Source organism: Pan paniscus, chromosome 23 (genome assembly GCF_029289425.2).
Source record: "Pan paniscus chromosome 23, NHGRI_mPanPan1-v2.0_pri, whole genome shotgun sequence".
In the NCBI taxonomy this organism is placed as follows: domain Eukaryota; kingdom Metazoa; phylum Chordata; class Mammalia; order Primates; family Hominidae; genus Pan; species Pan paniscus.
Window position 1 is genome coordinate 59,996,327 of NC_085927.1, and position 18,652 is coordinate 60,014,978.

The 18,652-nt window shown below is 45.7% G+C and overlaps 1 protein-coding gene across 4 annotated transcripts in view; it reads left to right on the top strand.

The window, feature by feature from the left end:
• Nucleotides 1-651: 651 nt before the first annotated feature.
• Nucleotides 652-18,652, top strand: part of MOV10L1 (Mov10 like RNA helicase 1) — a 70,984-nt gene continuing 52,983 nt past the window's right edge. The window contains exons 1-4 of one of the 4 annotated variants that reach the window (XM_055105748.2): nt 652-1,370; nt 2,720-2,904; nt 10,146-10,305; nt 18,491-18,603. In XM_055105748.2, the coding sequence (XP_054961723.1) occupies nt 1,343-1,370; nt 2,720-2,904; nt 10,146-10,305; nt 18,491-18,603 (486 nt within the window). In that variant the 5' untranslated portion in view covers nt 652-1,342. The remainder of the gene's footprint in view (nt 1,371-2,719; nt 2,905-10,145; nt 10,306-18,490; nt 18,604-18,652) is intronic. The other 3 variants (XM_055105746.2, XM_055105747.2, XM_003811031.5) reach the window with 3 other exon arrangements.

The window sequence follows — 18,652 nt, forward strand, 5'->3', positions numbered from 1 at the left end:
GAAGCCCAAATGGGTTCCCCAGCGAATACTACCACAATTTTTAGGGAATAAGTTACCCCATCCTACTCCCAGGTCACTGCAGGCCCAGCTTAAACCGACCCCAAACCAGACAGACACAGAAAACGGGAGGTCGGCCACAGAGCAATCTGCTTCACCAGCACCGTCCCCAACCTTGGACAAAGCGTTACCAAGCTGAGTCAGGCAATACACCAAAAGGATAACGAATCGTGACCAAGTGAGTTTTCCAAGGAGAGCCAAACAATGTAATTCCCTATAGGCTGAAATAAAAAGCTACAGGATCATTTGAATACATGCAGAAAAGCGTTGCAGAAAATTTCACACCCACTCATAAGAACTCTTGGAAAAACAGGAATAGAGGGAACTTCCTCAACTTGATAAAGAACACCAACAAAAAACGACTCCTAACATCACTCTGGGTGGTGAAAGCGCACTTTTCCCTAATGTGTGGGCGGCAAGAAGGCGGACCCGCTCGAAGCTCCGCCCACCCACGCGAGGCCCCGCCCGCCCGCTCGAAGCCCCGCCCACCCGGCGGTTACACCGCCTTGCGCGCTCGGCATGACGTCACTCCCACCAGGCACCTCGCCTTGTCAGGAGCCGCCAGGCGCCAACCGCCGACCTCTGACCGCTACGGGTCCCGGCTCGCGCAACGACCCCAAGGCGCATGCCCAGGCGCGGCGACCCCATTGGTGGCGGGCGGCGGGAGCGGCGAGGGCGCGTGCGGGCGGCGGCAGCGGCGGTGACGGTGGCCTAGGCCGGGCGAGGGCCATGCTGAGCCTCGCAGCCAAGCTGGTGGCCTTCTTCTGGAGGACGGCGGACACCCCTAGGGAGGAAGCCGGGCGGCTGGAGCCCGAGCTCGCGGAAGGTGGCTCGCGGGAGGCGGCTGGGAGGCGGGTCCCGGGCCCTCGCGTGTCGGCCACGAGGGAGCCGCGCCCATAGGTCTTTGAGTGCAGTGCGGGCCGGCAGGCAACGCTGGGCCCGGCCTTTCCTCATCTCCGCTGGCGGGGATCCCCGTTCACCTCCGGAGGCTTCCGACCCCACAGCATCCCGCCGCTCTGGGCGCCCGTCCTCTGTGAGGTCTCTCCGGTGACACCAGCCCCTCTTCCCGCCCTCACTTTGTGTGTTTACGCCGAGCAGCTGCCAAGTTGTCTCTCCACGTCGTTCCTCCCTGTCCGCAGCGTCATTGGCGGTTGTGTGTCTAGAAAGCCCCGAAAAACGCGGCCCCGCAGACTTGGCCTGTCCTTTCAGAACGCGCTGCGCCAAGGCGTGCCATTTCCTTGTCTGGTTTTCGAGCCCATCTTTCTAAAGCCCGGGATGCGCCTGGATGCCCTCACCGTTCCTTCTCCTGAGGTGTTTGTGTGTGTGTGTGTGTGTGTGTGTGTGTGTGTGAGTGTGTGACGGAGTTTCGCTCTTGTTGCCCAGGCTGGAGTGCAGTGGCGCAATCTCGGCTCACCGCAACCTCCGCCTTCTGGGTTCAAGTGTTTCTCCTGCCTCAGCCTCCCGAGTAGCTGGGATTATAGGCACCCGCCACCACAACCGGCTAATTTTTGTATTTTTAGTCGAGGGGGGGTTCGCCATGTTGGTCAGGCTGGTCTCGAACTCCTGATCTCAGGTGACCCACCCACCTTGGCCTCCCAAAGTGCTGGGATTACAGGCTTGAGCCACCACGCCCGACCTCTCCCGAGGTTCTGATGGCTTCTCCCGATGTTTCCTTATGTGGGAATGGAATCCACAGTAGTGGGTCCCTAATTGCCTTCTGTGAGAAAAGACAGGAACAGGCTTCAGGAGGGGAGCTTCCTGCTGCAGGCAGCGTGTTCAGGGCCTCTGGATCCACGAGGGCCGATGCCCGGGGGGCCGGCTGGGTTACCTGGAGCCCTTGCTCCGTGGATCTCTTCGGTAGAACACGCGCTCAGCGGTAGCTGGAGCTCCAGCTCTTGGCAGCGCTCAGATCCCATGCCTGTACTGTAACCGTCGCCCCAGGTTCCTCCCGTGGCTGGGAAGCTGCAGTAAAGGCGCGTTCAGGACTCAGGACCGTGGCTGCAGCAGTGGCCAGACGGCTGAGGGTGTGCGCTGCTCCTGGGCCAGACTTGTCTGCCCGGCCCCAAACCTTTTCCAGCACCATGTTTGTTGAGATTCTCCAGTCTTCTGAGGCTGCTGCTGATGGTAATAAAAAGATAATCGATAGTACTAATAAAACCGTGCATGCTAATGACTCCCAGATGCTGATATAAGTGGCCATTTACATAGCACTTAACTCGTGTCAGCCACGCAGAGGTCCATACATGCACGTGTGTTCTGCCACTTAACCCTTCAGCAGCTCTCTTGGGTAGTGACGATTAGTCTCCATCTTACAGATGGCAACAGGCCCAGAGTACTTAAGGACCTAGTCCAGGGTTACACCAATGGCAGTAGAAGAGCTAGGAGTCAACCCCATGCAGTCTGTTGTGGAGTCAGGGCTGTCACCTCCACAACCACTACCTGTGCCCTTCTGAGGAAACTGGGCTGTCTGCTTCCAAACCCCACGTTCCAGACACAGCACTCTCTGATGGGATTCTCTCTGTCTCAAGTCAGCCCGTTCGGAGTCAGTGCCTCCGAACTGCAAAAAAAGGAGGCTTTTGCACTCTGCCTTTCTCTGGTGGGGTTCACTGTAGCGTGCGCTTGCTTTTATGGCCAAGATAACTTCTTTGTTTACCTACCTCAGGTGACACTAAGCTGAAAACTGTACGGGGTGTCGTGACAAGGTACTGCAGCGATTATGGCATGATTGATGATTTGATCTACTTCTCCAGTGATGCTGTGACTAGCAGAGTGCTTCTGAATGTTGGACAGGAAGTGATTGCAGTTGTGGAAGAAAATAAGGTGTCCAATGGACTGAAAGCAATCAGGGTAAGGTTTGAGTTCATTTGGGAACAGTTTTTCTTCGCCACGGGACTTTGTGTTGTTTTCCTTGTGTTTAATCTATCAGACATGACCCGGCCAAGGGAGAAAGAGTGGAATGTACCTTCAAGGGGATGCTTTTGCTCTTTATGATTTATGTTTTAAAAAATAGACTGGGTACAGTGGCTCACGCCTGTAATCCCAGCACTTTGGAAGGCTGAGACAGGCAGATCACTTGAGCTCAGGTGTTGAGAGACCAGCCTGGGCAGCATGGTGAAACCTCGTGTCTGCAAAAAAAAAACCCCACAAAAGTTAGCCTGGTGTCTTGGCACATACCTGTAGTCCCAGCTACATGGGAGGCTGAGGCGGGAGGATCGCTTGAGCCCAGAAGGTCAAGGCTGCAATGAATTATGATTGCACTACCACACTCCAGCCTGGATGACAGAGCAAGACCCTGTCTCGATAAATAAACAAACAGCAGTCTTTGTGAATCATTCAAACAACATAGATGTATACTTTAGAAAGTAAAGTTTGACTATGAATTTATGCTGTGGAGAACATAGCAATTATATATCCATTATTTTCTTGCTTTTTCAACAATTTAATGGTTATCACCAAAGTAACATCAATAATATACAAATTTATACTCTTAGGAGCTGAATGAGAGACCGCACTTAATTTGCACTTAAGCCTTAAGTATGGTAACTTTTCTTTTTCTTTTTCTTTTTCTTTTTGTTTTTTTCTGAGACGGAGTCTCTGTCGCCCAGGCTGGAGTGCAGTGACGCAATCTCAGCTCACTGCAAGCTCCGCCTCCTGGGTTCAAGCCATTCTCCTGCCTCAGCCTCCTGAGTAGCTGGGACTACAGGCACCCACCACCACACCCAGTTAATTTTTTTGTATTTTTAGTAGAGACGGGGTTTCACCGTGTTAGCCAGGATGGTCTGGAGCTCCTGACTTCGTGATCTGCCCACCTCAGCCTCCCAAAGTGCTAGGATTACAGGTGTGAGCCACCGCGCCCGGCCTGATGTTTTTTCTATGAATTATTTTTGGGTCCTTTGTCCACATTTTTGTTGAGTTCAGCTGTTTCTTTTGTTAAAGCTTATATATTAGGGAAATCAAAGCTTTTTAAGGAAAATTATTATATGAAAGTGTTAGGAATATTTTCCCCAGGATCATCTTTGACTGTGTTTTATAGTTTCATTTTTTGTAGTTAAGTGTGCCTCTTTTCCATGTAGCTTTTGGATGCTGTAAGAAGCCTTAGGGAGGCTTATTCCACTTCTTATTCCTAATATTCAAATTTTACTCTGAAAATTGTGTATTGACAATTAAAATTTTTTTTTTTTTTTTAATTTTTGAGACAGAGCTTTGCACTGTCGCCCAGGCTGGTGTATAGTAGTGCGATTATAGTTCACTGCAGCCTGGAACTCCTGAGCTCAAGCGATTCTTCCACCTCAGCCTCCTGAGTAACTGGGACCACAGGTGTACACCATCATACCTGACTAATTTTTAAAATTTTTTTGTAGAAATGGCGTCTCACTGTGTTGCGTAGGCTGATCTGAAACTCCTGGCCTCGAGTGGTCCTTCCACCTTGGCCTCCCAAAGTGTTGGGATTACAGGCATGAGCCACCATGCCTGGCCTGTTTGTTGATATTTAAATATTTGACCTGCCTGGAATTTATTTTGGTGCACAGACTGAGAGAAGGAACCAGACATTGCTTTCCTAATGGCTAGCCAGTCATCTGAGTAGCTCACTTTTTCCCTGCTGATTTGGAAAATTCCTTAATCATGTATCAGAATCCCACCTGCATGTGATGTGGTCCTGCTGCTTGTAAGGGGGCCCCATGGCATGGTTGCTGTGATAGGTGGTGAACAGGTTTCCCTTCTTTGCTCTTATTAGCATATGGTATTTTTCTGGCTCTTCACATGTTCTGGATGAGTTTGGAATCTTGTTTCTCCCCCTCTGCCCAGATTTGCTTTGGATGGCACTGAGTTTATGGATTTCATTTAGAATAATTGATATTTGGGTCATATGGAGTCTTTTCCATATGTCTGTCCATTTATTTAAGCCTTCCTTTGTATTCTTTTTATAGTTCAATAGTTTTCTTCTTTTAGGTCCTGTAAATTTCTTATTAAATTTATTTTCAGGAGTTTTTATCTGTTCTATTAACATCATTTTCCACTGTATTTTCAAATTTTTTTCTTCCTGTATGGGAAAGCTTTCGTTTTTTTTTTTTTTTTTTTTTTTTTGAGATGGAGTCTCGCTCTGTCACCCAGGCTGGAGTGCAGTGGCGTGATCTTGGCTCACTGCAAGCTCCATCTTCTGGGTTCACACCATTCTCCTGCCTCAGCCTCCAGAGTAGCTGAGACTACAGGCGCCTGCCACCACGCCCAGCTAATTTTTTGTATTTTTAGTAGAGATGGGGTTTCACTGTGTTAGCCAGGATGGTCTCGATCTCCTGACCTCATGATCCACCACCTCGGCCTCCCAAAGTGCCGGGATTACAGGCATGAGCCACCACGCCCAGCGATTTTTAAATGTAATTTGGAATCTGGCAAACGTATTGAGCTATTAACTACTTTTTAAAAATACTTGAGATGTACTTTATTATACTATTATAGTTAGTACCATCTAATGCTTAGTATCATCTTTCTCAAATTAAAAAAAAAGCATACCCAATAAAATAATTCAAAGTCTAGAATTCCATCATTCAATATGGTAGCCACCACTCATGTGCAGCAGTTTCGATTTATTAAAACTAAATGCAAGTTACAGCCAGGCGCGGTGGCATAAACCTGGAGTCCCAGCACTCGGGAGGCTGAGGCGGGAGTTCGAGACCAGCCTGGGCACATAGAGACCCTGTCTCTTAAAAATAAATAAATAAAAGTGTTTCCTCAGTTTCCCTGGCCACATTTCAAGTGCTAACTGAAGCCTAGTGACTACCAAATTGGGCAGCACACATAGAGAACATTTCTGTCAGCTCTGGCTTAGAGACTGTGAATGCAAAGTAGAAGAGCCTCCCTCCACGTTCCCCACCTGCACTTTCATGCTGCAGACCTGATGCTCTTCTGGGTTTCTGTTTCTACCTTATCTGGTAGATAGTTGAGTCACTTAAGCAATATGCTTGTATCTTTTATTAATTCACCAATGTTAGTATTTATGGACTTCCATCATCAGAGATGTACAACTGGCTCATTCACACTACCCTATTTTCCTCTCCCAATTATTTAATTATATTTTTTCCTCCAAAGATTTCCTTTTGAACTTGAAATTATACGATAGTCCTCATGTTTTTGTGTGTATTTAAAGGAGTACTCTAGGTTCAGAATCTTTGAAAGAGGATCTGGAACCCAGAACCTGTGGAGATGATGTTTACCTCGTTCTCTGAGCTGTGGTCGTGTACTCACACACGGCCTTCCAAAGCAGGTTCTCATACCAAATTCCCGTTGATTTTAAGATACACCATTAATTTGATAATGAAAATTTAAAATGGAAACGTAGGTTGTGAGACTCATTCTGATCTCAGAAATGTGACAATGTGGAAAAACTGGCCCCTGGGTGTCCAGCAAATCCCAGCCCTCTTGGTGGTCAGCTGCCCTTCACTTGTTCCATCTTGTAAGGAATGCAGGACCTTTTTTGTTATGGTGAAGAGGGTTCATCTCTACTCACAATCTTGCTTTTATAAATTAGTAATGGATTTTTCAAGTACTTTTCAGTATCTTCCAAATGATCCCATAGTTTCTGTCCCTTTGCTATTAATATGGTGGAAAATACAGTTTCTGTGTTGTGAGCCGTTCTCACTTGATGGGAATGATCCCCATTTGGTATAAACCTGAATGTACTTCTGGATTTATTTTTTATTTAGATATTTTTCTTGTGGTAAAATATGCGTAATATACCATTTTAACCATATTGAAATGTACGGTTCAGTGGCATTAAGCACGTTCACATTGTTGCGCAGCCATCACCACAATCTGTCTTCAGAACTTTTTCAGCATCCCAGTAGACACTCTGTACCCATTAAACAGTTATTCAGTGTTCTACTTTATGTCTCTATGAATTTGCCCATTCTAAATCCCTCATATAAGCGGAATCATGTGTCTGGCTATTTGACTTCTGTTTTCAAGATTTGCCCATGTAGCATGTATCAAAAGTTAATTCCTTTTTTATGGCTGAATATTCCATTGTGTGAATAAATCACATTTTGTTTCTCCATTCATCTGTTGATGGACACTTGGGTTGTTTCTACTTTTTGGTTGTTGTGAATTGTGCTGCCATGAACAAGTCTGTCTGAGTCCTTGTTCAGTTCTTTTGGGGCTACGCCTAGGAAGAGAATTGCTGGGCTGTATGGTAAGTCTAGGTTTAACTTTGTGAGGAACCAGATGTTTTCCACAGCAGCTGCACCGTTATATGTTCCCACCAACAGTGCATGAGGCTGCCACTTTTTCTGTATCCTTGCCAACACTCTCTATTTTCTTTTTCTTTTTTTTTTCTTTTGACAATAGCTATTCCTCGTAGTTGTGAGGTAGTCTAGTATCTCACTGTGGTTTTGATTTGCATTTCCCTAATGATTTGTGAGGGCATCTTTTCATGTGCTTATTGGCCATCTATATATCTTCTTTGGAGAAATATCTACTCAAATCCTTTGCCCGTTTTGAAATTAGGTTGTTTTCTTGTAGTAGGAATTCTTTATATATTCTGGATATTAATCTCTCATCACATACGTGATTTGCAAATACTTTCTCTCATTTTATCAATTGTCTTTTCACTTTCTTCATGGTATCCTTTGATGCACAGATGTTTTAAATTTTGGTGGAAGTCTAATCTGTCTCTTTTATTGCATGTACTTCTGGTGTCACATTCAAGATACCATTGACTAATCCAAGATTATGAAGATTTTTTTCTACCAAGAGTTTTATAGTTTTTGCTTTTAAATTAAAGTCTTTGATTCATTAAAAAAATTTTTTTGAGACAGGATCTCACTTTGTTGCCCAGGCTGGAGTGCTCAGCACAGTCACAGCTCACTGCAGCCTCAACCTCCCAGGCTGAAGTGATCCTTCCACCTTAGCCACCTGAGCAGCTGGGACTACAGGTGTGTGCCGCCTCACCCAATTTTTGTATTTTTTGTAGAGATGGGGCCTCCCTATGTTGCCCAGGCTGGTCTCGAACTCCTGGGCTCAAGTGATCCGCCCATCCCACGCCTTTCCAAATGCTGAGATTATAGGGGTAAGCCACCACGCCTGGCCTCTTTAATCCATTTTGAGTTAATTTTTGTGTTTGGTGTAAAACGAGAGTCTAACTTTATTATTTTGCCCATGGTTATTTTCCCAGCACTATTTTTTTTTGAGACTGCACAATTGCAGTTTATTGAATGGTCCTTGTCAAAAATCAATTGACTGCACATGCAAGGGTTTATTTCTGGGCTCTCTTTACTATTCCATTGGTTTATATTTCTGTCCTTACACTGGTGCCACACTAGTTTGATGACTGTAACTTTGTAGGAAGTTTTGAAATCAGGAGGTATGAAACCTTCAATTTTGTTACTCCTTTTCAAGACCATTTTGCCTATTCATGGTCCCTTGAGATTCCATTAGAATTTTAGATGAGTTTTTCTATTTATATAAAAATAGACCCATAGGACTTTGATAGGGATTGCGTTGAATTTGTTGGGTTTTTTTGTTGTTTGTTTGAGACAGAGTCTTGCTCTGTCACCCAGGATGGAGTGCAATGATGTGATATTGACTCATTGCAACCTCCGCCTCCCTGGTTCAAGCAATTCTCATGCCTCAGCCTCCCAAGTAGCTGGGACTGCAGGTGCTTGCCACTATACCCAGCTAATTTTTTTTGTATTTTTAGTAGAGATGGGGTTTCACCATGTTGACCAGGCTGGTCTTGAACTCCTGACCTCAAGTGATCCACCTGCCTCAACCTCCAAAAGTGCTGGAATTACAGGCGTGAGCTACCACACCCAACCTGAATTTGTGTAATAGATCACTTTGGGTAGTATTGTCATCTTAATAATTAAGTCTAAGATTGTCATCTTAATAATAATTAAGTATTAAGATTAACATCTTAATAATCACTTATCACTTTGAGTAGTATTGTCATCTTAATAATTAAGTCTTAAGATTGTCATTTTAATAATACTAGGTTTTCCAATTTATGAACATGGTTGTCTTGCTGTTTATTGAGGTATTTAATTCATTCATTAGTGTCATTTTACGTGTCTTCCATCTCCTTAGTTAGGTTACTAAGTGTTCTGAGGAATTAACCTATTAACCTAACAGTGCTGTTATAAATGGAATTGTTTTCCCTTTCTTTGGATCATTTTTCTTGATTTCCTTTTTGGATTTTTCATTGCAAATGTATGGAAATCTGATTTTAGTATGTTGACTTTGTGTCCTGTGCCGGATTCATTTATTAGCTCTAACCATTTTTTGTTTCATTTACGTGTGTGGAATCTTCAGAGTTTTCCACAGATGAGATTCTACCATCTGTGAATAAAGATAATTGAAATTTGAAAGTCTTGAAGTAAGCATGGGCATCCTTGCCTGGTTCCTGATCTTAGGGGAAAGCTTTCGGCCTTTCACCATTGAGTGTGGTGTTTGTTGTGAGTTTTTTGTTTATGGCCTTTCTCGTGTTGAAGAGATTTCCTGCGATTCCTAGTTTATTGAGTGTTTGCATCATAAAAAGTGTTGATTTTGTCAAATGCTTTTTGTGCATCAGTTGAGATCATCGTGATTTTTTCCCTCATCTTATCAATGTAATATGTTGACTGATTTTCATATGTTGAAACACTTTTGCATTCTGGGATAAACCCCACTTAGTCATGGGGTATAATCCTTTTAATATGCTGCTGCATTTGGTTTGATAATATTTCATTGAGGATTTTTGCATCAGTGTTCATAAGGGATTGCTGTAGACTCAATGTTGGTGTCCCCCAAAATACGTATGTTGAAATCCTGACCCCAGTGCAATCTTATTAGGAGGCTTTGGTGGGTGACTGGGTCACAAGGGCAGAGCCCTTATGAAACATACCCCAGAGAACCCCTTTGCCCTTTCTGCCATGTGAGGACACAGCAGGAAGACACCGACGGTATACCAGGAAGAAGGCCCTCACCAGACCCGGAATCTGCCAGGGCCTTGATCTTGGACTTGCAGCCCTAATGGTCTCAGACAGGCATGCCAGCCTGTAGTTTGCTTTTCTTGTAGTTCTTGTATTATGGTTTAGAGCGGTGTGTTTGTTTTACAGGTAGAAGCTGTCTCTGATAAGTGGGAAGACGACAGCAGAAACCATGGGAGTCCCTCAGACTGCAGCCCCCGAGTGTTGATTGGCTGTGTGACTTCCCTGGTGGAGGGCGCAGGCTGTATCAGTCAGACCACCTACTTCTCTCTGGAGAGTGTGTGCGAAGGTATGCTCAGGGGTCTATGTTCCACATTGAAAAATAGGTTTTGTCTTTTAAAGAATTGTTATGGACCAGGCACGGTGGCTCATGCCTATAATCCCAGCACTTTGTCAGGCTGAGACAGGAGAATCGCTTGAGCCCAGGAGTTGGAGACTGCAGTGAGCTATGATCCAGCCACTACACTCCAGCCTGGGTGACAGAACACAACCCTGTCTCTAGATTTGTGATGGCTACACACATCATTGAAGGGATCAGTTTTGGGCATGCTTTGTTTGTTGAGAGGGTTTCGGGATTAGAGTAGCTTCTCCAGGTGCTGGCTTCACACAGAGGCTCTTGGATATTGAGTGGACTTTGGGAGAGGGCACCAGGTCACTGTTTTGTTTTTTTTGTTTTTGTTTTTGTTTTTCGAGATGGAGTCTCACTCTGTTGCCCAGGCTGGAGTGCAGTGGTATGATCTCAGCTCACTGCAACCTCTGCTTCCTGGGTTTGATTGATTCTCCTGCCTCAGCCTCCTGAGTAGCTGGGATTACAGGTGTGCACCACCATGCCCAGCTAATTTTTTGTATTTTTAGTAAAGATGGGGTTTCATCAGGTTGGCCGGGCTGGTCTCGAACTCTTGACCTTAGGTGATCCACCTGCCTCGGCCTCCCAAAGTGCTGGGATTACAGGCATGAGCCACCACACCCAGCCAGGTCACTGTTTAAACTTGTGCTTTTATGTGTTTTGTGTTCATTTGTTAAATGCAGTCAGTTATTTCTGGGTAGTTGTTGCTTCCATATAATTATAGTGTTATGATCTAAGTTAGTGTTACAGGCATGCTGAGGTACTATTTAAAGTACTTTAGATGTTTTAAAATAGGGCTTGGGGATGACATTGTACGTTTCCTAAAGTATATATCCTTTTTCTTTCTTTCTTTCTTTCTTTTTTTTGAGATGGAGTCTCACCCTGTCGCCCAGGCTGGAGTGCAGTGGCACGATCTCAGCTTACTGCAACCTCCGCCTCCTGGGTTCAGGCGATTCTCCTGCCTCAGCCTCCTGAGACTACAGGTGCCCACCACCACAGCAGGCTAACTTTTTGTATCTTTAGTAGAGACAGGGTTTCACCATGTTGGCCAGTCTGGTCTTGAACTCCTGACCTCGTGATCCGCCCGCCTTGGCCTCCCAAAGTGCCGGGATTACAGGCGTGAGCCACCACTCCCGGCTTTATATATCCATTTTTTATTGCATTTGTTTTTGGCTGATCAAAGGATTTGTTTTTATCCCTAAAGAAAGAATATGTGGATGTCATTGACTGAGCTGAACTCAGCAGCGGTTTACTCTACTCCTGCTGCCTATGGTGGTGAAGACGGAGCTGGACTCCATACTCAGGTCTGTTTCTTCTTCCCCAGGAGAAACAGACCTGTGCATACATTGTGGTAGGGCAGGAATTGGAAAAGCTGCCCGGGGAAGTGGCTTCTGAGCTGAAGTCCATTTGCAAGCCCACAGCACTGCCTGTTGGAAGATGAATAGAAGTTTTCTGCTTTAAGCTGGGGGGTGGGAGGTCTGGGGGGTAGCTCTGCCCACGAGGAAGCTGCTGTCTCACTCTTTTTCGCCTTGGTTTTTATGTGTATGTGTGTTTTTGTTTTTGTTTTGAGACGGAATCTTCCTCTGTTTCCCAGGCCGGAGTGCAGTAGCACAATCTTGGCTTACTTCAAGCTCCGCCTTCCAGGTTCATGCCATTCTCCTGCCTCAGCCTCCTGAATAGCTGGGTCTACAGGTGCCCGCCACCACACCTGGCTAATGTTTTGTATTTTTAGTAGAGACGGGGTTTCAATGTGTTAGCCAGGATGGTCTCAATCTCCTGACCTTGTGATCCGCCTGCCTCGGCCTCCCAGAGTGCTGGGATTACAGGCATGAGCCACTGCGCCTGACCTTTTGTGGGTTTTGTTTTTTTTTTCTTTGTTTGAGACAGAGTTTCGCTCTTGTTGCCCAGGCTCGAGTGCAGTGGCCTGATCTTGGCTCACTGTAACCTCCACCTCCTGGATTCAAGCAATTCTCTTGCCTCAGCTTCCCAAGTAGCTGGGACTACAGCTGTGCGCCACCACACCTGGCTAATTTTTGTATTTTTAGTAGACGGGGTTTCGCCATGTTGGTCAGGCTGGTCTGGAACTCTTGACCTCAGGTGATTCACCCACCTCGGCCTCCCAAAGTGCTGGGATTATAGGCATGAACCACTGTGCCCAGCCTTGACCTTGGTTGTTAACCCTGGGATCCCCAAGATGAAATTGATAGGTGTCTATTGGGATTTTAGAATCTCTGTACTGCCAGAGAAATGCTCAGTTCTGGGGAAAGGCGCCTATAATCATGGAGGCCCCTCAACCCTGCTAACAGGAAGCCCCTCTCAGGGGTGTCGCCAGGAAATGGCTCAAGAGGAAGAAAACCAGAAATGTTTGATGTTGCGGATGTTGATGGGGCAGAGAAGAGAAGGTGTCCCCTGAGTAATAAAGATGGGCAGGGATCCGGAGCCCAGGCCAAGGGATTTCCCGGTATAAAAAACCTCAAGTGAGGCAAAGTCAGGTCCTCTTGAGGCTGAGAGAGTCACACTCAGACATGTCAGAATTGCTGTGAACACAATCACAAAACCTAAGGACCACAGCAAAAGAACTTTTTTGAAAGAGAAAATACAATGTGCAAAAAGGCTGATACAGAGTATCTAATGAGATCAGCAAACCGGTCAAGCACCGTCTCCTTCAAAGCTCCTCCCCACAGGGTGGTCGTACCACGTAGCTGAAAACAGACATAGCTGTACCTGAACAAAAGGTGCGGCTGTGTCCTCATAAAACTTTATTTATAACTTCTGACCTAAAGGTGGCAAAAGAAAGAATTATGCTAAATTTTTCATTTGCTTGTGGGAGAGTCAGAAGATGCTGTTTCCTTCTTGACGTTAATTCAACAGATTATTACAGTGCTTGCTGTGCTGGACACTGCTTCAGAGAATTCGCATTTTGAGAGAGAGAACAGACAGTAAGCAAGTGAACAAAGAAAATAATTAGCATCAGGCCTGGCACAGTGGCTCACACCTGTCATCCCAGCACTTTGGGAGGCTGAGGCGGGCGGATCACCTGAGGTTGGGAGTTGGAGACCAGCCTGACCAACATGGAGAAACCCCGTCTCTACTAAAAATACAAAATTAGCTGGGCATGGTGGTGCATGCCTGTAATCCCAGCTACTCTGGAGGCTAAGGCAGGAGAATTGCTTGAACCTGGGAGGCGGAGGTTGCGGTGAGCCAAGATCACACCACTGCACTCCAGCCTGGGCGACAGAGCAAAACTCCTTCTCAAAAAACAAAAAAGAAAAAGTAATTAACATCTTCTGCTCTGCAGCAACTGTCCAGGGTCGTGTCAGAGGACTAGAGTGGGTGGTTTGGAGTTCCTTCCTGCGTGTAGCCTTGAGGCTAGGGCAGAGCTGAGCGGATCACAGGTGTGGCGGGAGGAGGGTCCAGGTAATGCCAGCCGGCCTGGGTCAGGTTCTGTCCTAAACACAACCCTCTGAGGTTACCTAGGTGAGGTCTGACACACGAGGGCAGCAGAGGGGAACACATGGTTGTAGCCTGGGAGGGAGCAAATGTGGACAGCGTGCTGGGGCACGTGACTGGAGGAAGAGACCGTGCTTGTGCATGTTTGAACAGCACTGTCCCCCAGCCCTGGGTTGCTCCTGAGGTTTGTAGACAACACATGTGAGATGGGAATTCTTAACATCAGTGGTGGGGCTCAGGTTGTTTTATACACGAATGTCTGTCTGGTAAACCCTCTGCCATTTGGATGAAGGCAGCTAAAATTGAATTGGACATTTAGCTGAAGCACAGTTTCTCATCCTCAGCGCTCCAACATCTAGGCTGAAGCACTCTCTGTGGTGGGGCTTGTCTTGGGCACTGGAGGCTGTTTAGCTGCATCCTACCCTGGCCATGTTATGACAACCTAGAGCATGTCCAGATGCCATCAAATGGCCCCTGAGGACAGAATGGCCCCCAGGTAGGATCCACTGGCCTGAAGGTGGGGTCTGAGCTGCGAGCATGTGGTGGCTCTGTCCCGGCCCTCTTCATTCCCGGTTGAGCACTGAGTAGTCTATGGTGAGATCGAGGTTTCACAGGTTCTTATTGTAGTCCGTGTGGCCGCAGCACCCAACTGGGTCACACATCAGGTGATTTCATTATTTTCAAGTTATACCAGTTTGTGCATCCACTTAGAGCAGCAGTCCCCAAACTTTTTGGCACCAGGGACCAGTTTTGTGAAAGATAATTTTTTCCACAGACCAGGTAGGGAGGATAGTTTTGGGATGATTTCAGTGCATTACATTTATTGTGCACTTTATTTCTATTATTATTACGTTGTAATTTATAAGGAAATAATTATACAACTCACCATAACATGGAATCAGTGGGAGCCCTGAGCTTGTTTTCCCAGAACTAGATGGTCCCATCTGGGGGTGATGGGAGACAGTGACAGATCGTCAGGCATTAGATTCTCATAAGGAGCACGCAACCTAGATCCCTCGCATGCACGGTTCACAATAGGGTTCCAGCTCCTATGAGAATCTACTACCCCTGCTGATCTGACAGGAGGTGGTGCTCAGGCTGTAATATGAGCAGTGGGGAGTGGCTGCAAATATAGATGAAACTTTGCTTGTTATTCCCAGCTCACTTCCTGCTGTGCAGCTTGGTTTCTAACAGGCCACAGACCGGTGCCTTCTGTCTACTCTCCCCCAGCCTGCCCTGTGTGGACTGTCCAGCCTTGTTCTTGGTGCTTGTGGAAAGCACTAGCAGAAATTGGCGCAGGGGTCAGGGGAGTGAGTTTGGGAGGGGCACTCCCTGCCTGGTGCCCTTTGGAGGCGTCTGTCCTTCCCATGAGGCCACGGCCCCTCACAGCCGGAGCTACAGCCAGGATGACCATGTGGTTTAGCCTCCAAACTGGTACACGTTTGAGAAGGAAAGGGGATGTCAGAATTAAAATTAGATCATTTTTGAAATATCTATGTATTGGTTAACAGAGTATTTTATTATATTAGTGGACTTTTAAAGAAGTATTTTTCAGAAACTATTAAAAAAAGGTGAGTATATTAAAAAATGTCATATTGGTTATCTGGACATTATATTCTTGGTACATATTAACATACTTTAATATCTTAGCATTTAAGATGTATTTTTCCGAAAAATGTATATTTTGCAATATGATCTTACTCTTATTATTTCTATAATTGCGTGGCGTCGTCTTCAAAGTTGCATTTTATGGTTGATGAATTTGAAATTGAAATTGTAAACACCTTTGATTGAGGCTTCTTTTTTTTTTTTTTTTTTTTAAAGACAGAGTCTCCCTCTGTCATCCAGGCTGGAATGCAGTGGCTCAGTCATAGCTCACTGCAGCCTCAACCTCGTGGGCTCAAGCAGTCCTCCCACCTCAGCCTCCCTAGTAGCTGGGACTACACACATGCACTTCCATGCCCAGCTAATGTTTGTGTTTCTTGTAGAGACAGGGTTTCATCGCATTGCCCAGGCTGTTCTTGAGCCACAGTGTTTTTAATTGAGGAAATATTAGTAAACTCAAAGCAAAACCTGTAAAATGTAAGATGTTGACAATTCTGTATTTTTTTCTGTTGAAATATATTATTGTTCCAGCCCAGATGTTTTCATAGGTACTGTCTTTTTGCATCAATTCAGAGCCCGTAAGTGTTCAAACATTTTTACAAGCTGACATTCATCAAGTAAGTTGTCTCTGTCATTCTTTTCATGTGTAGGCCTTCTCAGCATCTCAGGGCCATTCATGCCCTTACACAATGTCAGCTTGTCCAGTTTAAGAAAGGGCTTCATCGAAAGATTCTTTTGAAAGTTTCGAATATTCTCAAGTCCAGTCTTAGAATTTCAACATTCATCTGTGGATTCCATTTGAGCTCCTGAGATCTGATTGATTATTTCCTCCATTGTTTTTCCATTTTCCTGTTCATCAGCTTTATTTTCAATAACTACAATTTGCAAAAGTTATCAAAAGCTGAAGATTTTGGGTTCTACATGTATTAAATAAAGATTTTCTGCTGACTTGAACAAAGTAAAACCAAAATTTAGAGATCTCACTTAAAAAGAAAGTAAAAGGAGCATCATCACAGGACCTTTTGGTTGATTTACAGAACGGTTCCTCAGGTTCAAGCATTTGTAGAATCCAGGTTGGGGGAGCAGCAAAGAGAAAATGAGGGCTGCCAGCCCCCAGTGTCCGTGTGTGTGTTTGGTTGTCATGAGCTTTGTCACAGGAGTTGTGCATGTATGTATGTCATAGAAGTTCAGGAACTTGTACGTGCTTGTCTTCCAGCTGGCTGCATGTCTGGAGGATCACGTGTGTACTATAGCAATCTGAGTGCATTTCTGCTGTCTCAGCTTCCTGACCTGCAGGGTCTGATTTGTACTGTGGTGCTTTACTCCGTTAACATCCTGTTATCACTGTAGAAACATATATTTTTATCTCCAGTGTTGAATTTCTAAACTTAATTTACAGTGGCATTCACCATAATGTCAAATATTTCTCCTTCAGTAGAAAGGTCTTCTGAAATCTTTAGTTTTGTTTGCTTGTTTTTGTTTTTTAGAGACGGGGTCTTGCTCTGTCACCCAGGCTGGAGTGCAGTGGCACAGTTGTAGCTCACTGCAGCCTGGAATTCCTGGGCATAAGTAATCCCACCTCAGCCTCGTGAGTAGCTGGGACTTCAGGCTCATGCCACCACACCCAACTAATTCTTTTTTTTTTTTTTTTTTTAGAGATGGGATCTTACTGTGTTGCCCAGGCTGGTCTCAAACTCCTGGGCTCAAGTGATCTTCCCACCTCAGCCTCACAAAGTGCTAGAAATCTTTACTATGATTCCATGATTCTGCTGGAAAAAAAAAATAATTGAATTTAACTTTTTTTTTCTTTAAAGTAACTGTACAACTAGTATAGAACTAGTACATTAATAGCTATTGCTTCACTTTTCATTTATGTCCAGGGAAATTCAGAATAAAAATTGGCAAAATTCTGTTAAACAATTGTGGAATAAATGAAGGCATGGTTTACAAAACGCTGTATAAATGTGTCTCCAGAGTTGCACGTATTAAATTGTGGTTTTAGGACATGGTCTTTTTTTTTTTTTTTTTTTTTTGAGACGGAATCTCGCTCTGTTGCCTAGGCTGGAGTGCAGTGGCTCAATCTCGGCTCACTGTAAGCTCTGCCTCCCGGGTTCATGCCATTCTCCTGCCTCAGCCTCCCAAGTAGCTGGGACCACAGGCGCCCGCCACCACGCCCGGCTAATTTTTTGTATTTTTAGTAGAGACGGGGTTTCACCGTGGTCTCGATCTCCTGACCTCGTGATCCACCCGCCTCGGCCTCCCAAAGTGCTGGGATTACAGGCGTGAGCCAACGCGCCTGGCCTCTGTTTTCACATAGACAGTGATTTCACCATGGCTCACATGTCGAATGTAGGTGTCAGCTGCTATTTGTGCTATTACGTGTTCATCACCAGCTTTCTGGAGACACAAACTCAGTATTCAATTATACACTTTTTTTTTGAGCTTCCAGAGTGCTTATTGCAAAATAACAAAAAGATTTTAACTACCTGTACCATGGCAGACCTGTGCAGACCATCTCTCTGTTCTGTCAGCACCACTCAGCCACTTCATGTCACTGAACCTGCAGTTTTCCACCACCTGCGGGAGGCCCAGCGGTGTCTTGCGTCCAGCAGGCCATGGCTTGGGCCACAGCACAGCTCTCTGGCACACTGAGGGGCTGGCTGGACCATTGAGTGCTTCCCTCACACCTGAGTGCAGGTGTCTCTCTGTTCCCGAACACCGTGTGTGTGTCCCTGACAGGGAGGTGCCACAAACACTGCAGGACGGGGGAAGGGGGATGCCACCTGCCCTCAGATGTGCCACACGAGGAGGGACTGCCATGAGCATGCACACTGCACCTTCTAGAGCCTGGAGGTGTGAGTGAGAGGCTCCAGCTCAGCTCATTTTGTTGCAGTGGTTAATAATAATACCTCAGGGTTTTTTATTCCAAAATATGTTTCTCATAGTAGTAGAAAGTGCCTTTTAAATGTTCACATGTATCCTCAGATATGATAGAAATGATTTCAGTGCACCATGACCTCAGAATAACTTGTGCACTTTAACACTACCATGGCTTTTTTCCTGGCGGTTTTAGGCTTCGAGCCCTGCAAGGGAGACTGGGTGGAGGCTGAGTACCGGATCCGGCCTGGCACGTGGAGCAGCGAAGCCACCTCAGTGAAGCCACTGAGGTACAAGCGCGTGGACAAGGTAGCGTGCCGACTAGTGGCTCCTCTCTGTGCTTCTGGCAGACCTGCCA